Here is a 24568-nt window from a genome sequence, read left to right on the forward strand (position 1 = left end):
GAGAGAGAGAGAGAGAGAGAGAGAGAGAGAGGCAAAGGGAGAAGCAGGCTCCCAAGGAGCAGGGAGCCTGATGCGGGACTCGATCCCAGGACTCTGGGATCATGACCTGAGCCAAAGGCAGATGCTCAACCATCTGAGCTACCCAGGTGCCCTAAATTAATAAATCTTTAATAAAAAAAAAAAACTTTGAGGGAAGTGTCAAAATATTCTTAGGTCATATGAAAGGTTGATGGTCACAGTTCTAGATTAATTCTCCTATTTATTAGATGAAGTATCTGACGCCCATTGCAACTGGTCCTATTTGTGGTGTGAAAGAGTGGTTCTTCAGGTCTGGATCCCATTCGCCTTCATTCAAAACAAGGTGTAACTTCTTGCTGGGCACCCAGGCTGAGGGTCCCCCAAATACAGGCTCTGGCAGAAACATTTTGTTGACAAGGACTTGCCCAAAGAACCCGTCACAGGGAGCAGCCAGGGTTCAGGTATTTGGAGTTGTTGTGTAGATGACCCCAGGAAGGAGAGAGACAGACTGCCTAAAAGAGAGGCCCGTACAACCTACAAGTTAGGATCAGAACCTGGAGCAGGATGCTTGGGTTAGAAACCACTCCCCATTTCCATGGCTCTCTGTGCCGTAGTTTCCTCCTTGTAAATAAGGGCTAGTAACAGAACCTACCTCTTAGGATTAAGTAATACTTTAAGATGCTAATTTCATGGGAAGTATAGGGAAGTAATAATCAATGATTATTACTCTAAGATAGGAGAAGCCATCGGTATTATCAATCACTGATTTGGGACAATTGGTTTTTCAAAATATTTAAACCCTCCGTCCCCCTTTCCCCACCCTGCAGAGAACTCCTAAGCCAGGCAACAGTGAAGGGCAGGCACACAGGCACGCGACAAGCCCTGCTAAAATTTCCTTGCGCCGTTCTGATTTGCACACCCCCCTCCCTCTGCTCCTCTCTCCAATTTTTGCAAGAATTATCGCAGCGCTCATGCTTAAGTCACGTAATTGCACCAATGCCTGTGAAGGGATTCAAATTGCAATTGCTTGCCATCTCATGGGGAGCCATGAGCAATCTTTGAAAGAAAAACGCACACATTAGAATAGAAAGAGGAAGTAATAGAAGGGGGAGAGAAAATAAAGACACCCACCTATTAGAAGAGAAAGACCGGAAGTTGTAAGGTTCACAGGCAGAATACGTGCCCAAATGGAGAGAATCAGAGGGACTGTTAAAGGAAGGAAAATCCCACTCAAAACACTGCACGGAAAGAGGGCAGAACACTTCGCTACATTCTGCAGGTCAAACAAGACCCACACAGGTAGGTGCAAAATGTATAGATTTTGTCAGACCATGCATATTTTTTAAAAACCATATGCTTAAAAGTCCACTTTTAGTAATTGTATTATAGCAGAAGAGCTCTTTGATTCAAACGGATGACAATTTTCTTCTGCCTCTTGCCTAAACACTGGTAGTTAGTTAGTTAGTGGTTAGGGAGTTAGTTTATGCCACAACTGCCCTCAGCTTGGACTGGAATCCACACGAACACAGCCGAAGGCAAGCCAGAAGGTATGGTCAACATGCTGTGTCTCCTTCCCTGGATGAAGTTCACACAGGCCTCCAGGAGGCTAGATCTACCTGCTTTCCTTCAGGCACTCAGCCTCCTTTTCCTTGGCGGACAAGGGCGAATCCTCGAAGTCATAGGAGAAGAGGTGGAAAGGGCTGTGGGGCACATAGGGCAGCTTCTCTATGGTCGGTGATGCCTTCGGGGGGCCAGGTGCGGTGGAGGAAGGCCGGGAGGCCGAGGCAGGGGTCAGGGGCGGTGACAGAAGGGCAGCCCCGGAGGACCCGCTGTGCCAGGGACTCCCCACCGCAGTGCCGGCCGGAAGCCACTTTCCCTGCGAGGTGGCACTGGAGAGGGCTGAGCTCTCGGGAGCAGCATCCTTGCCGGTGGGACTCTGCTCCGAGGCAGGTCTGGCCTCTCTGCTGACCCAGCAGGGAGGAAGGGAAGTGGGGGAAGGAGAGGGAAGCAAAGGTTAGGAAAGCGAACAGGGCACAGAAATCCCACTACTGTTAGGGTCACCTAGCTCCAGAATCAGCTGTTTCTTGAACTGCAGCATGGAAGCCCACCACCAGAAGCTTTTGTTCTCCCAACAATCCCGGCGCCTGGGCTTGTCGATCTGGGAGGCAAGACTTGTCGAGAGAACACAACGACACATTCCTGCAAATCAGTCTGGCCTCTGGGCCTTCAGACGCTTTTGGGTGGGGATTTAATGGAGCCCCTAAGGCTCTTCCTCAACAGCTCCCCAGGCTCCCCAGTTTCTCCCCACTGATTGTACCGGCACCTGAATTTCCACGATTTGAACTTCATTCCTTTCTCTTGGTCAAATCGAGGTTCTGCCCTCCTCCTAAAAAGCCCAGCCTGGAGGAAGAAGGATTCCCCAAGCCTCAGCCTTTAGGTCCCTGCTTTCAGGTGCTTCCTCAAAAGGAGGAATGGAAAAGGACAAAGGAGAGGGGATGCCAGCAAGGAATGCAAACAGCCAGAAAAGAGGGACTGGCACACGCAAGTCAAATTTGGCCCACTTCACACTTTCTCCACCACCCACCTCTACGACGAAGCCCTAGACATCTGGACTCCTTCAGGCAGCCCAATTCTGCCACAGCTGTAAAACTTTTCCATTTTCACAGGACTGGATTTGGACCACTGAGCTCTTTGGACGTACACTCTTATAACCAGAGAACCTCTGTTAAGCTCTGCATTTTTCAAAACCACGGTCCTTCTCCCGGAGCACTTGACTCCCAGCCATGCCCATTCGGGAATGGGACATGATCTGTTTTCTTTTCTACCTCAAATTCGGAGCTCCCTCTGTATAGAGGGGCAGGGACATAGCAGTTCCCCTGGCTGCATGAGGGGATGGCAGTTAAATATGCCCCGGTGTTACATATGCATCACTTTATTTCCTAAAACCTGAAAGCCTAACTATATTTTGATCAAGGATGCCTCCAGCATCAGATCATATAGAAAAAAGACCTTACAGAACAATAAACCACCATTTACCCGTGGAAATAACAACCCTATGTAAAGACAGCACAACATCAAGAGGGATGCTTTGAAGGTTGCCCTTTCTAGCCAGATTCTTCCTTCTGGTCGGAGGTGCTGTATCATGAGAGTAGCCGAGGGCGATGGGTTTGTGTGGGTGGGACAGACCACGCACATGTAAGCACATGTGGAGCCAGACCAGTGTATTCACTGAGGGTCTACAGGATCTCTGGTGGCTGATATTCAACCTAAGGTGGGACTATCAACCAAACTTCCTCCCTCCCCAGAGCACCCCTGGGTATCATTACCCCCAGGCATGGCAGCTCCCCATTGGTGAGGGGCTGTGGCTAATGACAATCTTTCTCCCGCCTCATTCTGACATAGGTAGCTCACTTTTTGTGACCAGGTCATTCTTTTCCTCTCTCCACACTCCCACCCTGCTGGCTTCTTCCCAGACATTTCCAAAGCAGGGAAACAATCACTAGTTTGTCGGATCAGAGAGGATTCCATGGCCCCTGGGAATGGCGGGTGTCTCAGCACGTCAAACGACCCCTTTTTTGTGCACTGGTGGCCTAGAGAAAGAGGCCAAGCCGCAAGGAATCCCACTGATTTTGAAGTTTGTAAGAAAGATGTTGCGTCCTAATTTATCCAAGATCTCTTTTGTTTTGCTTATTTGTGGAAAACCAGTAAAAATATTCAATTTGCAGTGTAGTGTTAGAAGATGAAATTACTGGTGATCAAATTTTATCTTTTATAAACACATCGTTTGGGGAAAATACCTACAAAATTAAAAAAATATCTGCAAGGTTTCTGTATCTATTAACGCTGCCTGGAGATAGAAAGAATGCATACTTGAAAGGTATTAGCAGAGGACAGCAAACTCCTTCAAAAGGCTGTAGAATCATGGTACTTATTCTCAGGGTGAAAAGAGATAATGGGAAAATTTTCTGGGCTGCATGGGGTGAAAAGTACTCCTGTCCATTTGGATAAAAAACCAACCTGCATCATTAACATAGTTGTTACCCACACACTTTAGCAACTGTTACATTGGTAAAATTAGTAGGAAGAAGGGGACACCTGGAATTGTCCTTCCTACAATGCTGAAAGGGTTACTAACATTTTCCGAGCAGACACGAACATCTTTCTCGTCAGCGTCAACCTAAGCCAAAGCACTAATGAGGGAGGGAACAGCAGGGAGAAAACCAGTTATGCGATTTTTTTCCGTAAAGCAAGGTCAGGAAGGGCCAGTGCGGTTCTCTGATGAACACGTGCTCCGCTGTTTCTACAAAACTAGTCACTCTGTGGCCCTGTGTCCAGGGTAAAGACTGCCAGTGGGAGCCACGTGCGGAAGGGAGATCTCTGAACGGTGGCTGCAAACCATCTGTTAGGAAGGAACCCCAGGCTGTTAGTGGGAGCCTGGGAGGGTCCAGGCTCAGTACCTGTCCTCGCCCTGACAGGGGGCATCGTCCTCTCTCTCTTCCTCTGAATCGGGCTCCGTGACTGGCCATTCCTCTTCCTCCTTCTCCTCTTCCCTGAGACAAGGCGAGGAAAAGAGAAATGCGCAGACACGAGATGGGAAAGTGAGATAAGCATGACAAACAGGAAGACGAAGCTTTAAAAACCAAAACAAAACACAACACTCCAGCTGGCTGAAACGGGAAGAACACACTTGGTCCGTTAGGCGAGAGGAGACAGTTCTGAGGTGAGGACATTGGAACGTGGGCAGAGATACAATAAGCTGGCAGAGGCCAAGTTTCTCTGTCAGGTGGGCCAGATGCCCCTGCCCTGCACCCCTCCCGCACCGGGCAGTTCAGAGCAGCTTCTGGCCGAGGGCAGGCCCCTGCCGCACTCTGCCTCCTCCGCGTGGCGTCACGCGGTGCGTGTTCTTGGCGACATCCCGCTCCTGTAGAGAGCACAGAGTCCTCACTTCCCTGCACCCCTCTGGCTTAGAGACCACCGGGGGTCAGGCCAATCTGGCACTTACCTCCATGGGGGACACGGTTTTTACCGTCTACTCCCTTGCCCCCAGGGAACGTGGTGCAGGGGGCTGATCTGCTCCCACTTCGAGCATGGACACCTGGTCCTGAGTGGAGTCAGCAGTGTCACCCCTGGGACTTCTCCGGGTGCCTTCCGGGATGAGTAACCGTAAGGGCACCCGAACTGGGGAGCTACAAGTGGAGGAAGGCTGCCTGTCACTAAAGGCCAACCCAAGAAAAGCAGAGTTGGTGGCAGGCGGTGGGGGGGGTGGCGGTTGCAGGTAGCCATCCCACGACAATTTTAACACCTGGATCCAGTACTTTTGAAGCTCTACCCTAGCCTTTCACTAATGGAAGGTAATAAATTCTCACTTGGCGCTTAAGACAGTTTAACTTGGCTTTTGTCCTTGCAGCGACTTGAGTACAGACTTTGATAACCAAATCATGACCCTCCTTTGGGCTCTGAGCCCTGTCAACACCTGACTCATATCACGCTCCACACGGAGTACCTACCCCAGGCCCTCTGGACTTCTCCTGCCTTTGCGTTCTTGAACTCCAGTGACCTTCACCTTTTTCCACTTCGGCCCCTCACACTCTGGACCTCACCATCAGACAGGACCAGTCCACGTTAGAAAACTTACATCCAAATTTCCTACCCCACCCCCGACCACAACCCCCCACTCAGCCCCGTCTCTCATTCCTCTCCCCCCACTGGAGCTCGACTGCTCTCTCAACGTGGCCGTCTCCTTGCCTTCAGTCCTCACCAGTCTACCTTTCCCCACCTCAGGCACCATTTTGCCAAGATCCTTAACTCTTTTGCCCCCACTGTCCTTCACTCGTGTTTTCTCTTTCTACTGAAGTATGAAGTACATTCAGAATAGTACGCAAATCATGGACGTTTCACAAAACAATCACATCCTTATAACCAGGAGTCCCTTAATGCTCCCTTCCAATCGCTTCCCTTCCCTACCTCACTTCAAAGAGCAGAGATTAGCCTGGCTGGTTTGTCTTCTGTCTAGAAGGAACAGTGTCGGGCTGCTTTTGTTCAACAGCACGTTTGGGAGATTCATTGGCGTTGTTATATGCCACGGAAGAGGATTCATTCTCATTGTTATATAATACTCCCTTGTATGAACAGACCACAATTTAGTTAGCCATTCTACTGTTGATGATAACCAGGCACTTTTCAGTTTGGGGTTATTCTGAATAGGGCTATTATAAGCACTGTAGTATACGTCTTTCATTCAATATATATATTACTATGCAGTATGTATGTAGGAATGGCATCTCTTGGTCATTTATGCTTGGGTTCATCTTTATTAGAGACTGTTAAACAGTGTTCTTAAAATGTACATTCCTGTAAGTAATATATGAGCATCCTGGCTATCCTACATCCTTGCCAAGATTTGGCATTTTTTTGTCTATTTCATTTTAGTCCATCTAATCTGTTTGTATTAACATTTCACTGTGGTTTTAGTTTGCTTTCCCTGGTGACTAGTGAAGCTGGGCACTTTTGTCATACTTTTAGGTTGTCCTCCATTTAGATACCCTCTTTTTGAAGTATAAGTACTTTGCCCATTATTCAAAACCTAGGTTGTATTTTTCTTTTTGATTTGTAGGAGTTCTTTATATAATTTGGGCACAAGTCTTTTGTCATACTTAATGTGTTGCAAGAATCTTTTCCCTGTGGGTTGCCTTTGGATTCACTTCATGGTGTCTTTTAATAAACAGAAGTTCTTAATCTTAATGAAGTCCTATTTGCCCTTTTCTTTGATAGTTAGTGCCCTTTGCATCTTGTTTTAAAATTTTTTGCCTACACCAAGGTCTTAAAGGTATTCTCTGTGTATCCCTCTAAAAGCTTATTACCTTTCATGTTTCTATTTGCAATTCACCCAGAATTGATTTTTGTACATCACGTGAGGTGTTAGACATATTGTTCCTCAATATGGATATAAACTGGCCCAGAATCATTTAGTAAAAAGGTCATTCTTTTCCCCCACATCAGTATCATCATTATCATAAATCAGGTAAATATCTGTGGGTTTTGGGACTTTTTCTTACCAAAGGTGAATTTTTCTATGTGTGACTACCTTGCTATCTTACTTACTATAGTTTTATGACAGATCTTGACATTGGTAGTGTTAAGTCCTTAGCCCTTTGCATTTCTATGAGAATTTTGAATCAGCCTATGAAGTTCCATAAAAACTCTGCTGGACTACTGTTTGGGATTACCCTAAATTTATATACAAATTTGCAGAACTGACATCTACATATTGAGTCTTTCACACCATGGTCTGGTATAGTCTCTATTTAGATCTACTCTTATTCCATCCTTCTTTAATATCTCCTAATAGTCTGATAATTTTTCAGAAGAGATCCTACATACCTATTGTTAAATTTATTTCTGGTATAATTTTGATGCTACATTACATTTATCAATTTCTAAACTTCATTTTCTATTTGATGGTATAATTTTTTAAAAATCTACCTTGTATCTAGCAACTTTTCCAAATTTATTGACTGTAATACTTCTTATATAGATTCTTTTAGACTTCCTATGTAGACAATCATATCATCCGTAAGTAATGACGGTTGTGTGTATCGCTTTCAAATTCTCATGCCTTTCTTGCCTTATTACCCTGACTATGAACTCCAATAGTACATTAAATTGAAGTGAGGAATTTAAGTATTCCTTTATTTTTTCCAAATATCAGGGAAATGTATGAGATTGCCATAGTTTTGTGTGGGTATTCTTTATCAAAGTTGCCTTATTTGCCAAGAATTTTTTATCATAAAAGAATGTCAAATTCTGTCAGATGTTTTTTTTTCACATAAAAAGATAATCCTGTAATTTTCCCCTTTTTCTATTAGCAATGAATTACAAAGACTGCTTTTTTAAAATATTAAACCAACCTTGTATACCAGGAATAAACCCTTCGTTGTTGTATTATTCTTTTTATATACAGCTGGGTTCTATTTGTTGATATCATGACTTTTTTTTTTTACATACATCTTCTGCAAAAATTGATCTGCAGTTCCTCTTTCTTATAATGTATGTGTCAGGTTCCGGAATCAAAGGTATGCAAGCCTCATAAAGAATTAGGGAGAGCAGCGAGGGTGACAACTGTGGGACTAAGGAAGAAGGGATGGGATCCAAAAAAGATGAAAGCAGATTTGGCTGAACTTGGTGACTGATTAGATGTGGCAGAAAAAGGGGAGAGAAGCATTGGCAAAACCCAATGATTACATGCCCCGTACCTGGACTGAAGGGCACCTCCATCAAACAAGCAGGCCAGCATTCCTCCTGTAATGCCACCAGATGCAAACCCACACACCTGGTCTGTCCTGAGCCTGGTATAGCTTTCACTCACACATCACCCCCTATCAGCCTTAGTCTTCTTTTCTCGCACCTGCTCCAACAGCAGCTCAGATAAAAACTGTTCCCTCTATCTTCAGCCTGATGCCCCCTTCACTCAGCGTGAGTGGGAATGTGCAGATGCTATTACTTCTAGTCTACCAAGAATGCCCTCTACCCTGACAACTAATAGGACTCTCTTCTTTAAAAGAGAACACTGAGTCCCTCCCTCCATAATGTCTTGATTTTACTTGCTCCCCCAGGAGGTAAAGTCATCAGAAGCCAAGTGTGCTAGAGTTAGAGACGCTCAGAGCCAGGCTGCCGGGGTGGTACTCTGGCTACACCACTTACTGTTATGTGACTTTGGGTCCCACGTTCCTCACCCCTACATGGGACGATAACAGTACCTACACCTTGTAGGAGGGTTGCATTCATATGTAAAAGCACTTTTTTTTTTTTTTTTTTTTTTTTGGTAAGAACACTTTGAAAAGGCTTGGCATGGGGCAGACAAATCAGTTTGTTTTAGCTCTCGGCCATCATCAACAACATCACCATGCCTTTTTGGGCCCCTCTCAGGAAATCTCTAACATCTCCCACCAATGGACACTCAGAACTCTGCTTGATGCCCTAAAAAAGAGGACACAGTACTCTGCAAAGCATTCTACACCACTGACAGACAGTAACACTTTTCCATTTTTAACTTCTGCTTGTGTAAACTCTTTTTGATCCCTCTCTCTTCTGCATAGTTGCCCCACAGATGTCTGAAGATCACTCTCCTGACCCACATTCCAAACTGTATCCTCTTTGTGCTTAACACCTGCTGATCCTGCACCAAACTGTCACATGACTTGTGCGTGCCTAGCTTTACTATCATGAGTGGTGGGACAGGACCAACGGCAGGCAGCACAATGACCTACTTGGAGGGCCCACTTCCGGGGAGCCCTACGGTCAAGGCACTGACCTTGCCCTATAATCGAAATGGATGGAGAAAGAAATACTCTCTTCATGGTACATAGGATTTTCTTTGCTTGATTTTAGTTTTGGCCCATGATGAATTAGTCAAACAGAATCTTTTGTGTTGATAGTATTTAAAATGAAGAATTAGTTCAGACAATTTTGCTTTTCCCCTAGCTGAATTTTCTTTTAAAGAATAATTTTGTTTACATTTGTGCAGAAAGAATCCTGGGTCTCTGGCCTTTGGCCTTCAAATACCACGAGGGGTGTTTTGTCTTTAACTGATAAGCAGTTGCTCCAGTGTACAGGTCTACTCTGAACTCAACAGGCACTGTCCTTTTTACCACAGGCAATCTCAGACTGGAGGCCACCCTTTCCATATTAGAAAAGAGACCCAGAGACCCACAGTCTGACCAGTTCTGCAGGGTGTAGTTCCCTTCAAAGCCAACTTTACTTCCCAAATTTGGGGCTCAGGCTGGTGGCACATTTCTTAGGCTTCAAAAGACAAACAAAAAGGAAAAAGAATGTTGCTGAACCTTTCAAAAGTACAAAAAACCATTTAAAACAGTGTTAAAGTAGATTCTAAGACCAAAATGCTATGGATGAGGAAAAGTCAAGCAATGAATTCAGAGAAGGCATTCCAGTACATCTAATAGACATAACTCATCTCAAAAATACACAAAGATATATTTGAAAAATAAAAACACAACTATAAAATTGGGCAAAATACATGATCATGGCCAATAAACTTCTATGAAGAGATATTTTAACCTATCAATCAGGAACTATAAATCAAGACCACAGTGAGATACCATCTTATCTCTACTTGGAAAAATTAATTAGTCTGGTAACACCAAGTCCTGAAGAGAATGTAGATCAACGGACTCACATATTGCTGACAGGAGTGTGCACTGGTATAATAACTTTGGCAAAATAATTGCTGCTATCATGTAAAGTCAAACACCCGTATCATGACCCAGCAATGCCACTGCTAGATGCCACTGCTATACCCCAGAGCAGTGGTTCTGAACTAGGGTGATTCACTACCCCCCCGCAAGGGACATTTGTCAGCAGAGATACTTTTAGTTGTCACAGCTAGGGAGGGGGTGCTGTCGTCATCAAGCAGGTAAAGGTCAAGGATGCTGCTAAACATCCTGCAATGTGCAGGACAGTCCTCCACAACAAAGAAGCATCCAGTCCAAAATGTCAGTAGTGCCAAGGTTGAGAAACCCTCCCTAGAGATACTGAAACACTCATGCGCCAAGATAGGAGTCTAAAAATATTCTCAGCAGCACTGTTTGTAATTGCCAAGAAATGGAAACAACCCAAATACTCAGCAGATGCTCACCAACAAGAAAAATGGTAAACAGATTGAGGTATAGTCCAAGTGGTGAAAAATAGCTTCACGTGATGCTATGGATGAACATTAGATATGTACTGTGGAGAAAGCAAGTGTAAGAAGGGGCATAAAATAGGATATACTTTCTACAAGCTCAAAAAGGCACAACTGTATAATGGGTTTAGTTATACATAGGTGTTTGATAATACTATAAAACAACAAACCTCTAAAGACAACGATAAATAATATTTGAGAGTGTTGGTTATCCAGGCACAGAGATGGGAAACATGGAAGCAAATGGATAAGTGGAGGTTAGGGGACACACTCTGGTTTTTTAGCTAGGCCATATTCTCATTGATGTTTTTATATATCAGTAAGTAAATTTTATATAAAAACAAATGAGGAGAGGGCCACACATGGACCAAGAATGACAATACACCATAAACTAAGGATTACGACTGATCCAACACTCTACAACCGGGATTTTTACAATAGGTTTATCTCAGAGCGGTTTTAGGTTCACAGCAAAACTGAGCAGATAATATAGAGATTTACCATAAGTAATGACTGCTTTTTTTCCAAAAGCAAAAAAGTCTACTTTATCTCTCACTCCCTTTATCCAACAAATATTTATTGAGCATTTATTTTATGCAAGACTCTGGTTCCTACCCTTGGAGTTTACAGGCCCAAGGTGGAGCAAGACATTATACAACGAATTGTACCAGGAAGTATTCAGCTGGGGACCGGCCTAAAAGCAAGACTTCCACGAAGTTTTGCTGTTGGAGCAAAACTTGGAAGGCTGAGGAGGAAATGACCAGAGGAGAAGATGGGCATTTGCACATGACATTCCTCTACTCAAACCTGAGGATCAACCCAATTTGCCCAGCTAATACTCTAACTCCCTCTACCATCTCTCCAACTTCATCTCTCACTCTCCCTTCCTAAACCTCCCTCCCCAGTCTTAATGGGTCTATTCATCTATCTGCCCAATGCCGGCATATTTCAGCTACAGCATCCCCCCGCAGAAGCCATTCCCCTGCCTGGAGTTATTCCTCCAGCTGTTTCTCCAGTGGACCCAGCCCCCAGGGACATCTAGTAAATACCTGCTGACTGTTGTAGTTCTTTGGCACTGTGGACCTAGCATGATGCTCAGCACGGAGGCACCTGCTAAGGGTGGTCAAGAAACAAGATTGGCAAGAACTGAGATAGGGCCTTAGAGACCTCCCATGTTACAGATAAGAAAGATGAGGTCCAGAGAGGGCAAGATCACACAACCTGCCAGGAAGAACTCTGGTCTCCTGATATCCAGGCTACCGTCCTTCCTACCAGCCAGCCTACCCGATGAAACCAAAGCAAATCTCCAGCGGTTTTACCACTCTGTCATCACTGCACTGTCCTTCTCAGCAACTGTCTCCTGCACTTTGCTTCTCAATCCTCCTGTGCTCCCACATAGCACAGACAATATGATACACAACACGCTAGAATAATGGATGAGGCTGCTTATGGGCCCCAGTTACTCCAGACCCACCTGGTTGCCTTGAGGAGATCAGCGTCTTGACCTAAGTATGACACTTGATATTGGTATGGCATTTGTGGCAATTAACTAGAAAGCTCTGGCTTCAGGTTTAGATAAAACGCATATATTTTACATGCTTCATTTAGTTCTGTAAAATGTGCATGACTTATCAAAATTAGATGAAAAAATATTTCATAAAAATGTTTTGTTAAATTTATGACAGAGAAAGCATCCCCTTGGCTCTGTTTGCATCACCCAGTGTTAACGAATACCTAAACCACTTTGGATTTAGCTTTGCAGTGACTCACACTTTCTGTTAACTTTAAGACTGTTTCTAGGTTACCAAGGACCAAGGTGAGATTTGAAAACTTCCAATTAGGGGTCTTAATCAGTTAAGACATATATCTGACCAAGTGAAGCACTGATTTCATTCAAAAATAGTTTTATTATCCACCAAATTAAAAAAAAAATTCTCTTAAAAGATTTTTGCCAGCCAAGAGAATGAAAAGACATTTAACCGAGCCCAGCTGTTGTTCTGATGTTTCCATGGTGAGAACCCAAATTTAGACAGGAAAGTATTTATTGTCCCCATAGCCTGCAAAGTTTAGAAGGAGTATAAAGCACAGGCCATGGATACCGAATATATCTAAGAAGTGGACTACTGGCCAGAATCTTAACGCATAAGCCATTATCTTGTTATTCTGTTTTAGAAGAAAATACTAATGGATCCAACATATTCTTTCTGAAAACATGGAGTAGTTTAATATAACGGAATTCCAATCTACAGAGTATAAGCAGCAACAGGAAAAGATACATTAGCTAGGTTGCAGCTAATTCAGGTGTAAAGGTAATTCAGGTGCCAAGCAAATCAATCCAATGATAGCTACAGAGAGTAGTGAGGCGTCTCACTACTTTGTGTGTACTTTGATTTTATGTTTAAAAAAAAAAAAACTTATTCTAAGCCATAGATACTAGTAAATTGTGTTAAGTGTCCCTTAGAGATCTAGGAGAGAAGTGAAACTAGGAAAAGGGAGACTGGAATTCTCTATGAACTTGTGGAAATGGACGGATACCAAGTCCCAGGCTGAGGTTTCAAGATGGTGGCCTCCAGAGGTTAAAAACAGCCCTGCCCTGGGTCTGGCTTGGCTTCCTACTTATCTCACTCATATAATAAAGTGGAACAGGAGGATGGGAGCTTCCAGCTCTGGTGGTCTGTGACAGCTGAAGACACAAAATTGTGTGGGCATTAGACAAGTTCTCCCATTTCCAGAACTTGTGCAACTACTAGTCTAATACATGTTTACTGGTCAGGTTTAATTTTAAATGTTTCATATAATGGCCCCTCTTACACACATTCTGTTTTTCACAAATGGGAAGAGAATTATACTAAAGAGTGAAAAACTTTTAGTTATAAATCAAAGAAACAGGATATGTGTGTCTTTGAGAACCAGATACCAAACGCAACCACCATGAGGAAGCCAACATGTTTCAGAGTTTGTGTGCAGTAATACCTTTCTAACTCATGATTCAGTTTGCTTCTAGAATTCTAATCGCCCTTTCACATGCTTTAGACTTGAACCCACCAGAGTCAACTCTTAATATGGTAATAAAGTACAGATAATTAACAGCTGGAGATAAACCTCAAATCTTATATTTCATCTGGGGTTTTTCTCAACAACCTCATTTTCTATTTTCTACCCCCTCAAGTCATGCCTCCAAATTACCAGTAGTAACCACATGGACTTGTGTGGGTAGCATTTGCTTTCTACTTCACTGGCCATCTGCTGGTGAAAATGCCAATGAAGAATGAATTGTATAAAAAGGAGATAACAGGAAGAGAAAAAAGAGCAGCAAAGGGCCAGAATTATCTACAAGGACTATCACCAAAGGAACTGGACACGGGCCACCAGTCCACATGCTGCCATGCAAAATCACACGGTCCCCATAGTGTCCCGGTTTAGGGCTCAGCCTGGTCCAAGAGGGAGATCCAGCAGTGAGGACTACTGATTCTTTCTCCAGTGTGGGCTTCAAATTCTCCATGGCCCATAGCAACCACCAGCCTAGTGATTCTACCCCTTGAGATACAGGATTTTAAAATGTTAATGCTCAGGTCCTACCTTTAGAAATTGTATTCCACCATTTTGAGGTGTAGTCTGATCACAGGTTATTTTCAGTGCTCCACAGGGTTGAGAACCACTGCCCGAGTCCAACGTACCAATGTTTTTCAGTAGTTCTGCATCAAGAGCTATCACCCAGCCTCCCAATGTCCACGTTTCCTCACCTCCAATCTGATCCCCACAAGGAAGACAGGCATCTCCTCAGAGGTGCATGGCTAAGGCTTGCATGTCAAATAACCACCAGACTCCATGCTATGGTTTCCAAGGTCCTGCAGGATGTAACCTGCTTGCTGTGCAACCTCATCTCATCTCTGTGGCACCTGTGTCCCCAGTCCATGCTCTACAACCCTGTCTCTTGAGACTCCTATTTGTTACCTGGGGACAACAAGCCCTTTCCTCCCTTGCCACTGAACACGCATTCCCTCAGCCCAAGGAGTTCTTCTCATCTTTCAGGATTCAGGCTAACTGCCTGAGGAGACATCTTGGACCACTCCCATCCCACTCTCCTTTTTTTTCTAAAGAACCTTTTAAAAATGAGTATGTAATTACAGGAATACATGCTTCCTTCAAAAAAGTATAAGACTACTGATAAAAGTTCCCTTTGATCAGAGATAACCACTGCTATAAATCTGGTGGGTAAATTTCCAGATTAAAAGAAAATTTAAACATATATTATCCTATAATCTTTTTATACAGCAACTGATACAGCAAGAACTGTAGTACTTCTGGTAGGGTACGTTTCTTATAGCTGCCGGTTGCATTCCATAATTTGCCCATTCCATGTTTTCCTTAGCTAGCCATTCCCCAATTCTTTGCTCTTACAAATGATACTGTAATGAAGTCCCTGCCCATAGCTTTGTGCCCTTCTGCGAGTTCTCCTCGAGGGTATGTCCGCATATTCCTGTTACCCTCTACCACCCAGCCCTGTTTGCTTCCTTCAAAAGCCCTCTTCCAAAGCTGCACATATTTATTTACTACGCTGTTTATGCACACACCATCTGAGGCTTCCTAAGGGTCATTTTCACCATTGTATCTCAGAATGTGGTAGATACAAGAATATAGGAGCTGGATGAAGAATGAATGAATGAATGAATGAATGAATGAATGAATAGGATTTTGCCTTCCTTCTGCCACAAACTCATAGCAGTCATCCTAACATCAAGGCTCAAAAATGTCAATATTAAGAAGTCCATCAAGGTGAAGTCACTCTGAAATGAGATGCTCAGGACTGGGGGATTTCTCTTCCAGAGGTTTGGTGGCTTGCTCATTGACTTACAGACACAAGCTATCATGATGTGGACCCAAGCCCCAGCCATGTTTTTACAAACACAGTGGTACCTCATCTTTGCTTGTTTTTTTTCCCCCATTCCATGATCTAAATTATTTACCTTTCTATTTCAAAGGCAGCTTTACAAAGCTTGATACAGGTAAAAAAAAAAATAAAAAATAAAAAAAAATAAAAAGTTTTTCAGTATCTTCTCAAGTCCAGTAAGTCAGTATTGGTTTCGGCCTGGAGGTCTGCTGCTGACACGGGTCACTACACCCTCTGTTCCCCTCAAACTCTGTCCCGTCCAAGACCTCTCCGAGATAGATGCCTGCACGTAGCGGGCTCTGACCGGTCCACTTCCTCAAGGGGGCTCATCTCTAGCCATCTTAATCTCATATTTATAAAACCAGAACCACACAGTTGTGGGGCGGGGGGGTGCGGGAAACAACACCAAACCTCTCAGGAATGAAATTATTTCTCTGGGGGCAATGTGAATACCATAGTTGAATATTCCTAAAGTGTGATGTAAGTGTCTCTGAATTCCTTTCTGAGTTCTTGCATCTTTGGGAAGCATGCTCTCTCACGATCATCAAAAGGCATTTAGGCTGCAGATACCTGTCCCAGATGTGCCCAGGCTTCCTTGAATTCTCCAGGGCACTCTCGGTGGGCAAGGCTGGCTTCCCTTTTGGCTGGGCTCTGCCTCTGCTCCGAGGAAAGCAGGATCTACTGGGGTGGAGGTAGGCGCTTGCAGTCACTCATTTATTCTAGTTACTTAATATGTTCTCTGTGGGGCATTCTCATGCTTAGCACTTTACCTGGTTTACTCCTTGAATTCTCAAAGGAGTCGCTGAGGTAGGTACTAGTATTACTCCATTCATAGATAAGGAGCTGAGGCACAGAATGGTTAAGGAGTTTCCCCAGAGTCACACAGCTAGTAAGCAAGCCAGGATCTGATTCCAAGTAGTCCAACTCTAGCATCCAAGCTCCTAATCTCTATGCTATCTACCTCTGCTATGATCATTTCTCTGCAGGGCGGGGGGGGGAGCCTTTTCTATGTAAGGACTAGAAGAAGCCATTAATCCTTCTTTCTTCCAGATTCCTTCCTGAACATCAATGTCTCTTCTCACTGCATTCGTGTGCACAGTGAGTCTGCTGGCTTTCACCCCTTGCTCATCCCACCAAGGTCCCACCCCACCAGGAGGAGATGCAGTGCAGGGCACCATGCGACATATTTGGACCACGACTATACTCCATGTTAATTCTGGTGAGTCTCTGAACCATAAACATTACCTCACTCAGAAATAAGGGTTTTTTCCACATGAATCCGATGCTTCTGTGATCACAGTCAGTGTGCTGAGCACGTGCTGTGAGACAACAATGCCATCAGGCCGGCTCTCCCTCTCTCTTTGGGCCTGTCCCCTTCAATTTCCAAAGCCTATTCCCAAAAGGCTCCTTTGCAAAATGCTTCACCAGCTGCATCTCTGGCCACTCTTTCTTTTCTCACCAGGTCTGATTTCACCTCCTGAGCCTACATTTCCCGAGTCATTCAGCCTTTATGAGTGAAGAGTTACCACGCCAAGCTTCCTCCACAGACACTTGTCAAGCAAAGGTAATCACATTCCTCCTTGCACGACCGGATCCAAACAGCTCACTCAGTAACCTTTAGAAAGCCTCCGCTCCATGTCCAAAGGCATCCTGGGAATCGCAGGAGACAGAGAGACAGAGGCTCACCCTCCAGAAGGACCACCCACACCCTCAACCGCACAGACTACAAGGAAAATCAGGCTTCTCCAGAAAGGGCTTTGAACATCCAGAACGTGGAGGGGAAGGTGCACATTATAGGAAATGTGCTGTTTGCATGGGTCAAGGGGAAGCAGGCTGGACACTGAAAGAAAATTCCCAGAGCAAGTCAAAGATTTAATGAGAAATGAGAAGCTTTCCTTCTCTTTGAAATGTGCTCACTATGGCTCTCCCAGTAAAGGCTGTCTCTTCCTGAAACGGCACACTGAGGCGGGCCACCCTAGCTTGAAAAATATTCACACTTGAAGACAACCGATTTCAAGGTTCATTGACTTGGCAAGTAAGGGAGCTTCTCGCTTCCAGCATTTCACAAGATGATGAGCCTACACTTTGCTCTCCAGGGCTTTATCCAGTCGCTGCTCCTCTCACTTGGTTTCTCCCCGGGTTATGGCGTTTAAGCCCAGACTTCAACCATCACCTACATGTACCTGAGTTCCAGAAATGTCTATAGAGTTTACTACGGGAAGTTGTACTTGTGACCCACTGACACTCACACTTAATGCCCAAAGCTTGCAAAGTGGCCTGACAGCCACCGCATGATGCTGGGCCAGTGGCTGCCTGGGAATCACCCAGGCTCTTTTTTCTCACCATGCAATCCAGTCACCGTCCTGCAGATAATGCCCTCCCTGTCTCCTCATCTGCTCCTCCTCGCCACTCTCCCGGCCACTGCCTGAGTCAGGCCCTCTCCCGGCCTGTCACCACTTGCTCTCCGCTCTTCCGAGTGGTCTCACGGGCACGCAACACTGATCACACATCACTTCAAAATTCACTGGTAGCTCTGCTCAGTTTTAAGGATAAAGTGTTGCCGATTTCTTCAGAACCTAGAAAGATCCCCAAATTCAATTTGGCAAAGCTCCAAGTGTATGCAAGTGTCGGTCGAATCACTACGTTGTGCACATGGAACTAGTATAGTATGTCAATTATACTTCACATTAAAAAAAGCAGCAAAGTTCAGACCCCCAAGAAATCTGCAATCCAGTCACAGTGATATTTTGAGAAACCAGAGATCCCGCCCCAGAAATCAGAAGGAGCTTTACAAAGCCACCGCTTTCTCAGGTTTCAATGCCTCTGCCTTTTCTGGGTTCTACCAGTTCCAAGCGCACTCCCCTTTGCCCCCCAGCACTCTCCTCTCCTGTCCACCCCCTTACTATTCAATACTTGGGAAACCAGAAAGAGCCTCTTGGACACCAAATGGTAACTCTGAGTCACTGGCCGTATTCCAACCATACCTACCTCACAAGGTCACATCCCTTGTCGGTGAATCCCATTTATAACAAATCATTTGCCATCAGATAAATCTTCCTGGTAGTCACTTGCCACTCAGGGTACCAGCGGTTGTTAATCTGGCTGTTGTGAAATCCTCTAGCATGTTTATGCCAGGGCACACAATCTTCTCTCCAGCTTGCATCCGTATTTATTTAACAATTACCTTCTTTAATAGAACAAAACCCAGGAAAGCTCCAGGGCATGGAGTGACTGTAATAATAACAGTGAGCTAAGCACACATTTGTGCTGCCTCTCTTAAATCACCCACCACCCTATTAAAGAGGTAGCATCATCGTGGGTTTACAGGGGAGAAGACCGAGGCCAAGCCTGGCAAGGAAGCGCAGTCCGAGGCTGTGAAGATCTACCCTGTGCTCTCAGCCACCTCAGCTGCAGCTCCTTTACCGCACTTGGGCAAACCTTCCTCCAGGAGCCAGGACTGAGCAAGTCACCGAGTTGTAGATCTCGCGGGTTAACGCCAATTATACAACATCTACTCGTCTTACACTCTTTGCCCATCAATCCGTTGTTCATTGCTGTTTCCGAGAGAGAGAGTTAGGACTAGTCTGCTATTTCTGCTACTGACCCTGCAACTAATCAGCCGAGAATTCTGTGACCCCTGGCCATGAAGTCCTGTGGACCAGGTGTGAGACAGACCAGAGAGTGATGCACTGCCCTAGAACTTGGCATGCAAACACGTCTCTTCCCGTCAAAATATGGGAAGATGAGCTCGCCCACCCTGGTAAATGTTTTCATAATTAGGCTCCCCTTTGCCCACTGTTTCCTGTGGCTGGTGGAGAGGAGCCAACACCCCTTCTTACTTCTGCAAGAAAATAGAAAACAACTCCCTCTCCAGTTGCCTCCCTCCAGCTCCCACTCTGAAGCTCAGCCCCAAGGCTTGGCTCCCACCACCCACCGGGCCACTAATTGGTACACACGAGGTATGAGCCCCCAAAAGGTGAGGACAGCCTAGCCTCTGATCATTGTTAACTGTGGCCTCCTCTCACCCAGATGAATTTCTCTTCCTATACGTTCCTTCCTTCCTTTCTCTAGCACAAGATAATGGCTGCTTAGTTACGATAAAAGAGGAAGGCTTGTTCCAATGTTGCAGTTATATTGCTCTGAACATTTTCAGAACTCCTTAGGAATTGTCTTCAGTGCCAATTTTTGAGAAAAACAAGCAAATCGGTGTGATTATCTCAAGATCAAAATCTAACAGTGACTATAAACAATACAGCTCATTAGGATTACCAAGTCACAGTAAATATTTGCTCTGAATGATGTTTTGCTTTTTCAACAAATCTGATTCATCCTCAAAAGAGAAAAAGTTGTTACTGTTGAGCGTGTTCTGTAGGTTCAGAGCATAGTCCCAGGGATATTTGGTTCTGAGCACATGCTCTGGACTAGGAATGAATGGGTTCAAACTCAACACCTGTGAGATCTGGGGCCCGCTCTTTAAGGACCTCTGTGCCTCAGTTTCCCCACCTGTAAAAAGGGGAAGATTCTACCACTCTCTTCATATAATTCACAATACATGCAAAACTGCTTAACACGATAGTGAGCACAAAGTAAATGCTCTGCAGGTGCTGACTCCTGAGATCACTGTTTGTCTCCTAGATAGTGAAGGAGGAATAGCAAAACATCCTCCCCAGACAATGCAGAGGTTGGTTAGAAGGAGGATACACTTTCCTGAATAAGCATGCCACCTAAAAACTACACAGGAAGAGACTAACAAATTGGACACCTTAGCAATATATTTTAATGCATACACCAAGAAACATCAGAAGTGGAAAGATATTTAATAGACAAGGAAAAAATATTTGTGACATAGTTGTCAAAAATTATTATCTATAATGTATAAAGGATGCTTACATTCTATCTGCTTTTGTACCTGAAAATTTCTGTATTAAAATAGAGTAGCTGCTCATCAATTAAAATGGACAAACCATTCAGGAGACAAATGAGCCGAGGATATGAACAGGCAACATTCAGGAAAGGAAATTTCAACATCCAATGAGGCAATTAATGATGAACAACCTTAATAGTAATCAAAAAGTACACAGTGAAATGCTGAGGCACCACATTTCACTCTTCAAAAGTATTAAACTTCTGAACAACTCCTAACACCCAGTGCTGGTGATGGTGTGAGAATATGGTCAGTCACGTGCAGAGGGTGGGACAGCAAAGTGATATCACCTTTTTGAAGGCCAACTGTGTGATATCAATAGTTAAAATGTAAGGTCCTTTGATCTAGAATCTCACTCCTAAGAATCTCTCCTACGAATGCTAACATATGTGTACAAACACGTGTGTGTACGCTCACACCAGAAAGTTTAGTACTAGAAAAAGAAATGGGAATCAAGCCATAGCAAAATGAATAAAGGCATCCTGTTTTTATAGTCTACCCATATAACGGAACACTAAGCAATAACTTTTTTAAATGTACTGACATAAAAATCTGGAAGTAGTAATATAAAAAGATGGCAACGTGTATTTGATAGTTGCCTATTAACTGCCAAGTACCAAGGATATTTGTTTTATTTCTGTGGAATCACAGAAAAAAAAAAAGCATTTGAATAAAATGGTGAAGGTCAGGGACTCTGGAGGCAGACCACTTGAACTCTAAAACCAGCTCCACCACAAGCTCTGAAATCAGTCCCACCAACTGTGGGACTCTGGACAGTTCCTTTAACTCCCTTTGTCTCCGTTTCTCCTCCTGCCACATGGAGATCCTAACGGCACCTAGTAATGCGATAATGGCAAAAATGGACTTAGTACATTGAAGCTCTCAGCATAAGGCCTGTTAGATAATAAGGTGCCCAGGAAAGACAAGCCACTGTTACAGCTGTTAATTGCCATTATGGTCTCCTTTGCACGGTATGGTCCAACTAGGTCTATTTTATACTACATAGTTGGTACCACATCTTTACATTCTATATCATTTTTATTTGAAAACAGAGTTGCTATGTGGTCGGTGCTCCATATGTGCCTGGGGCCGTATCTAAATTGACTCTTCGTAGTGGAGCCAAGCACCCCCTCCCATGCTTCAATACTTCCATCCTAGGTGGGGATGGGGAGGACTTGTGCAGACTGAGTGTTCCTCTGCTCTTTAGGAGCCGCAGCCTATTCTCCACCAGCAGGTTCAGACTGAGCTCCCGATGCTAGGGTCCACACCCCATCTCCACACCATACCCAGCCTGACTCCTCCTCCCTGAAGCGCAGGTGGACTAGCTATCTCCTGGTCAATACCCGTGGCCTGTAGCCCACGAGGGCATGGTCCCTCTCAGTTTCCCCTGCTCTGGGACCTGCCAGAGCCAGGCCATATCATGTCCCTGCTGCGTGCGAATCAGGTATGTACGCAGTCGAACTACTGTGTCTGGTCCCTCCCAGCAGCAAGCTCAAGGCCTGGCCCCAACCCTTATCTCCCCCATTGGCCAGTTGACTTCCTTAACACTTTCAATTTATTAGAATAAGTACTTTGGTGCAACATATATTAAGCCTTTTTTTTTTTTAATTTTTATCTCTCATCTAACTTACATAACAAAGCAGAAATTCTTGAATTCAACTTTATTTCTTGATCACCAGTTGATAATACCACCAGCCAAAAGGAGAACTCTCTGGGGTTGCTCCTTCTCCATACTGACTCCTCAGCTCCACTCGAACATCTGTGAGCATTGGGTAGTCAGAATGACTCTAGTGAGCTTGTCCCGTGTTCCTATTCCTCCAAACAGATTCCTGAGCCTGGCTGCAGAACAGCACAACTTCTGTTATAGAATCACTGTTTGATCTTGCCGCTTTGTAATATGGTTGGTGTCACCTGCCATTATGTCAATTTGGGGGAATGTGGTAGGTACAAAGCTGATTGGAATTGAGTATACTGGGCATTTGGATTACTGAGAAAATCATGAGGTCTAGTCAAACCTTTGGTTTCCCCGGAGGGTTCAGCATATTCCCTAAGAATTTTAAGTGTAAAACTTTGCTAAATGAGTTAAAACAAAAACAAGCAAAAAAGGGACTCCACTTCCTGTACAGTAGCCAAGAAATTTAAGAATTCTATTCTCTGAAAAAAGTCAACTTTGACCCATGCACATGAGCGTTTAAAGGTAGATCCACAGAGTTCCATGTGCTTCTAAGAAAGACACCCCCTCCTTCCAAAAGTCAAAATGCTCCCTACCTTGGCATCATCGCAAGGATGAACAGAAAATTACAACCAATTACTTGCTATTCCTTAAGGTGGGGTTTCTCAGATTCAGCACTACTGATATTTTAGAACAGATAATTCTTGGTTGCAGAGGGCTGTCTTATGCCTTGTGGAAAGTTCAGTAGCATCCCTGGACTCCACCCACCAGGGGCCGACAGCACGCCACACGCCGATCACGGCAACCAAACACATGTCTAGACATCACCAAATGTCCTAAGGGACAAAACCACAACCTTAATGGGAACACTGGCACTGATTCCAGGCTGTTTCCACCTCCTGGAGCAGCCCAACCTTTCCTGGACTTATCACCAGATTCCCTTCTCCTTGCTAGCTCTATATGTCCCCTCATCTAACTCATCTCCTGCGTTTTCCAATCCTTTCAACCATCCATGGTGCCCTGAGAATTTATGAGCAGCTCTCAGCAAAATCCCTGATAGTCTCAATGTCTTCATGGACTATTCCGTGCTCCCACCCTGAACTTAGCACGCTGTTCCCTACAGCCCTCTCCTATGGCACGATAGGCTCTTCTCTCACGCTCCACATACCCCTCTTTGCCAATTCCTTGCTAACCCCACCTTAAGTGGGGTTTCTCAGATTTCTCAGATTTCCCTCCCAACCTCCCTCTAGAAACCCAGCCCTTTAGAACTGGGGCTGGCCAACGATAGCCTGGGGGCCAAATCTGGCTTACCACCTGTTTTTATATAGTCTGTCTGCTAAGGATGGTTTTCAGATTTTTAAATGGTTGAAATACAAACCAGAAGGATATTTCATGACATGGAAAATTCCAATCTCAGTGTCCATACACAAGTAAGCTCATTTGCTTACCTGGTGTCTCTGTTTGCTTTTACAAAGGCAGAATGCCATTGAATGATTGCAACACAGACTGTCTGACCTGAAAAGCTCAACCTATATACTACCTGGCCTCTGACAGAGAAAGCTTCCAACCCCTGCCTTTGAGGCACGTGGCAGCAGTCTGTGCCATCCGCTCCCAGCCGGCTGTCATCATCTACTACCTGCCAGGTCACTCTTCCATGTGTTTTAAAATATACACAGGACCAAAGCCTGGATGACACAACTGCTAACGTTAGTGACTGAGTCAAGTTCAAAATTACCTCCACGGGTTGGAATGTTGTGTGGAAATCAACAGGATGAAAGGTTTCATATATTAGGTCCCATGCAATATTCATTATCAGAGCGACTGACATACAGAGCAGGAAGAAGACCTGGTGTGTGCTGACAGAGGTAAGAACCAGGATGAATAGGAAAACGCTATGGGGAAATTTCATCCATGTAATGGAATATGAAACAATAATAGAGCTAGAATATTATGGAGTGCATTTAGGTCAGAAGATCTTCCTCATAAACAGAAAAGTTCAGGGATAGAATGGGGTACCCCAGAGAGGAGAGGGCCTGAGCCTGGAAGTGCAGAGAAACGTCTCCTGCTCTAGGGCTTAAGACTTTTTTTCTCCTAAGATTATATACTATTTATCATTTAAACCAGTGACACTGGTTCTTTTGCTGATTTGATGCTAAAAATATTTTTTTCTTGGCAAAAAATGAAAGCACCAACATTTTCCTTCCTTCCAGTGCAAAGATGGAAGTGCAAAGATAATTTATATATATTTTTTTAAGAGAGAGCGAGTGAGCACACACAAGCACGGGAGGTAGGGGGTGAGAGGCAGAGGGAGAGAGAGAATCTTGAGCAGGCTCCACGTCCAGCACAGAGCCCAGTGTGGGGCTCCAT

General features: G+C 44.5%; 1 protein-coding gene across 5 annotated transcripts in view; it reads right to left on the reverse strand.

Moving 5' to 3' along the window:
- The window catches only part of FHOD3 (formin homology 2 domain containing 3), a 449329-nt gene that overhangs the window by 115326 nt on the left and 309435 nt on the right, over nucleotides 1-24568 (reverse strand). The window contains exons 11-13 of one of the 5 annotated variants that reach the window (XM_025886680.2): nucleotides 4476-4568; nucleotides 1635-1979; nucleotides 1150-1224 (exon numbers count right to left, since the gene is read on the reverse strand). The exons of 3 other annotated variants lie outside the window; for them this stretch is intronic. In XM_025886680.2, coding sequence (XP_025742465.1) covers nucleotides 1150-1224; nucleotides 1635-1979; nucleotides 4476-4568 — 513 coding nt within the window. Of the gene's footprint in view, nucleotides 1-1149; nucleotides 1225-1634; nucleotides 1983-4475; nucleotides 4569-24568 lie in introns of all 5 variants that reach the window. One more of the 5 variants, XM_073898305.1, reaches the window with a different exon arrangement.

The sequence above is a fragment of the Callorhinus ursinus genome, unplaced genomic scaffold (assembly GCF_003265705.2).
Source record: "Callorhinus ursinus isolate GAN/ISIS: 27379988/994484 unplaced genomic scaffold, GSC_fseal_2.0 scaffold11, whole genome shotgun sequence".
NCBI classification, from domain to species: domain Eukaryota; kingdom Metazoa; phylum Chordata; class Mammalia; order Carnivora; family Otariidae; genus Callorhinus; species Callorhinus ursinus.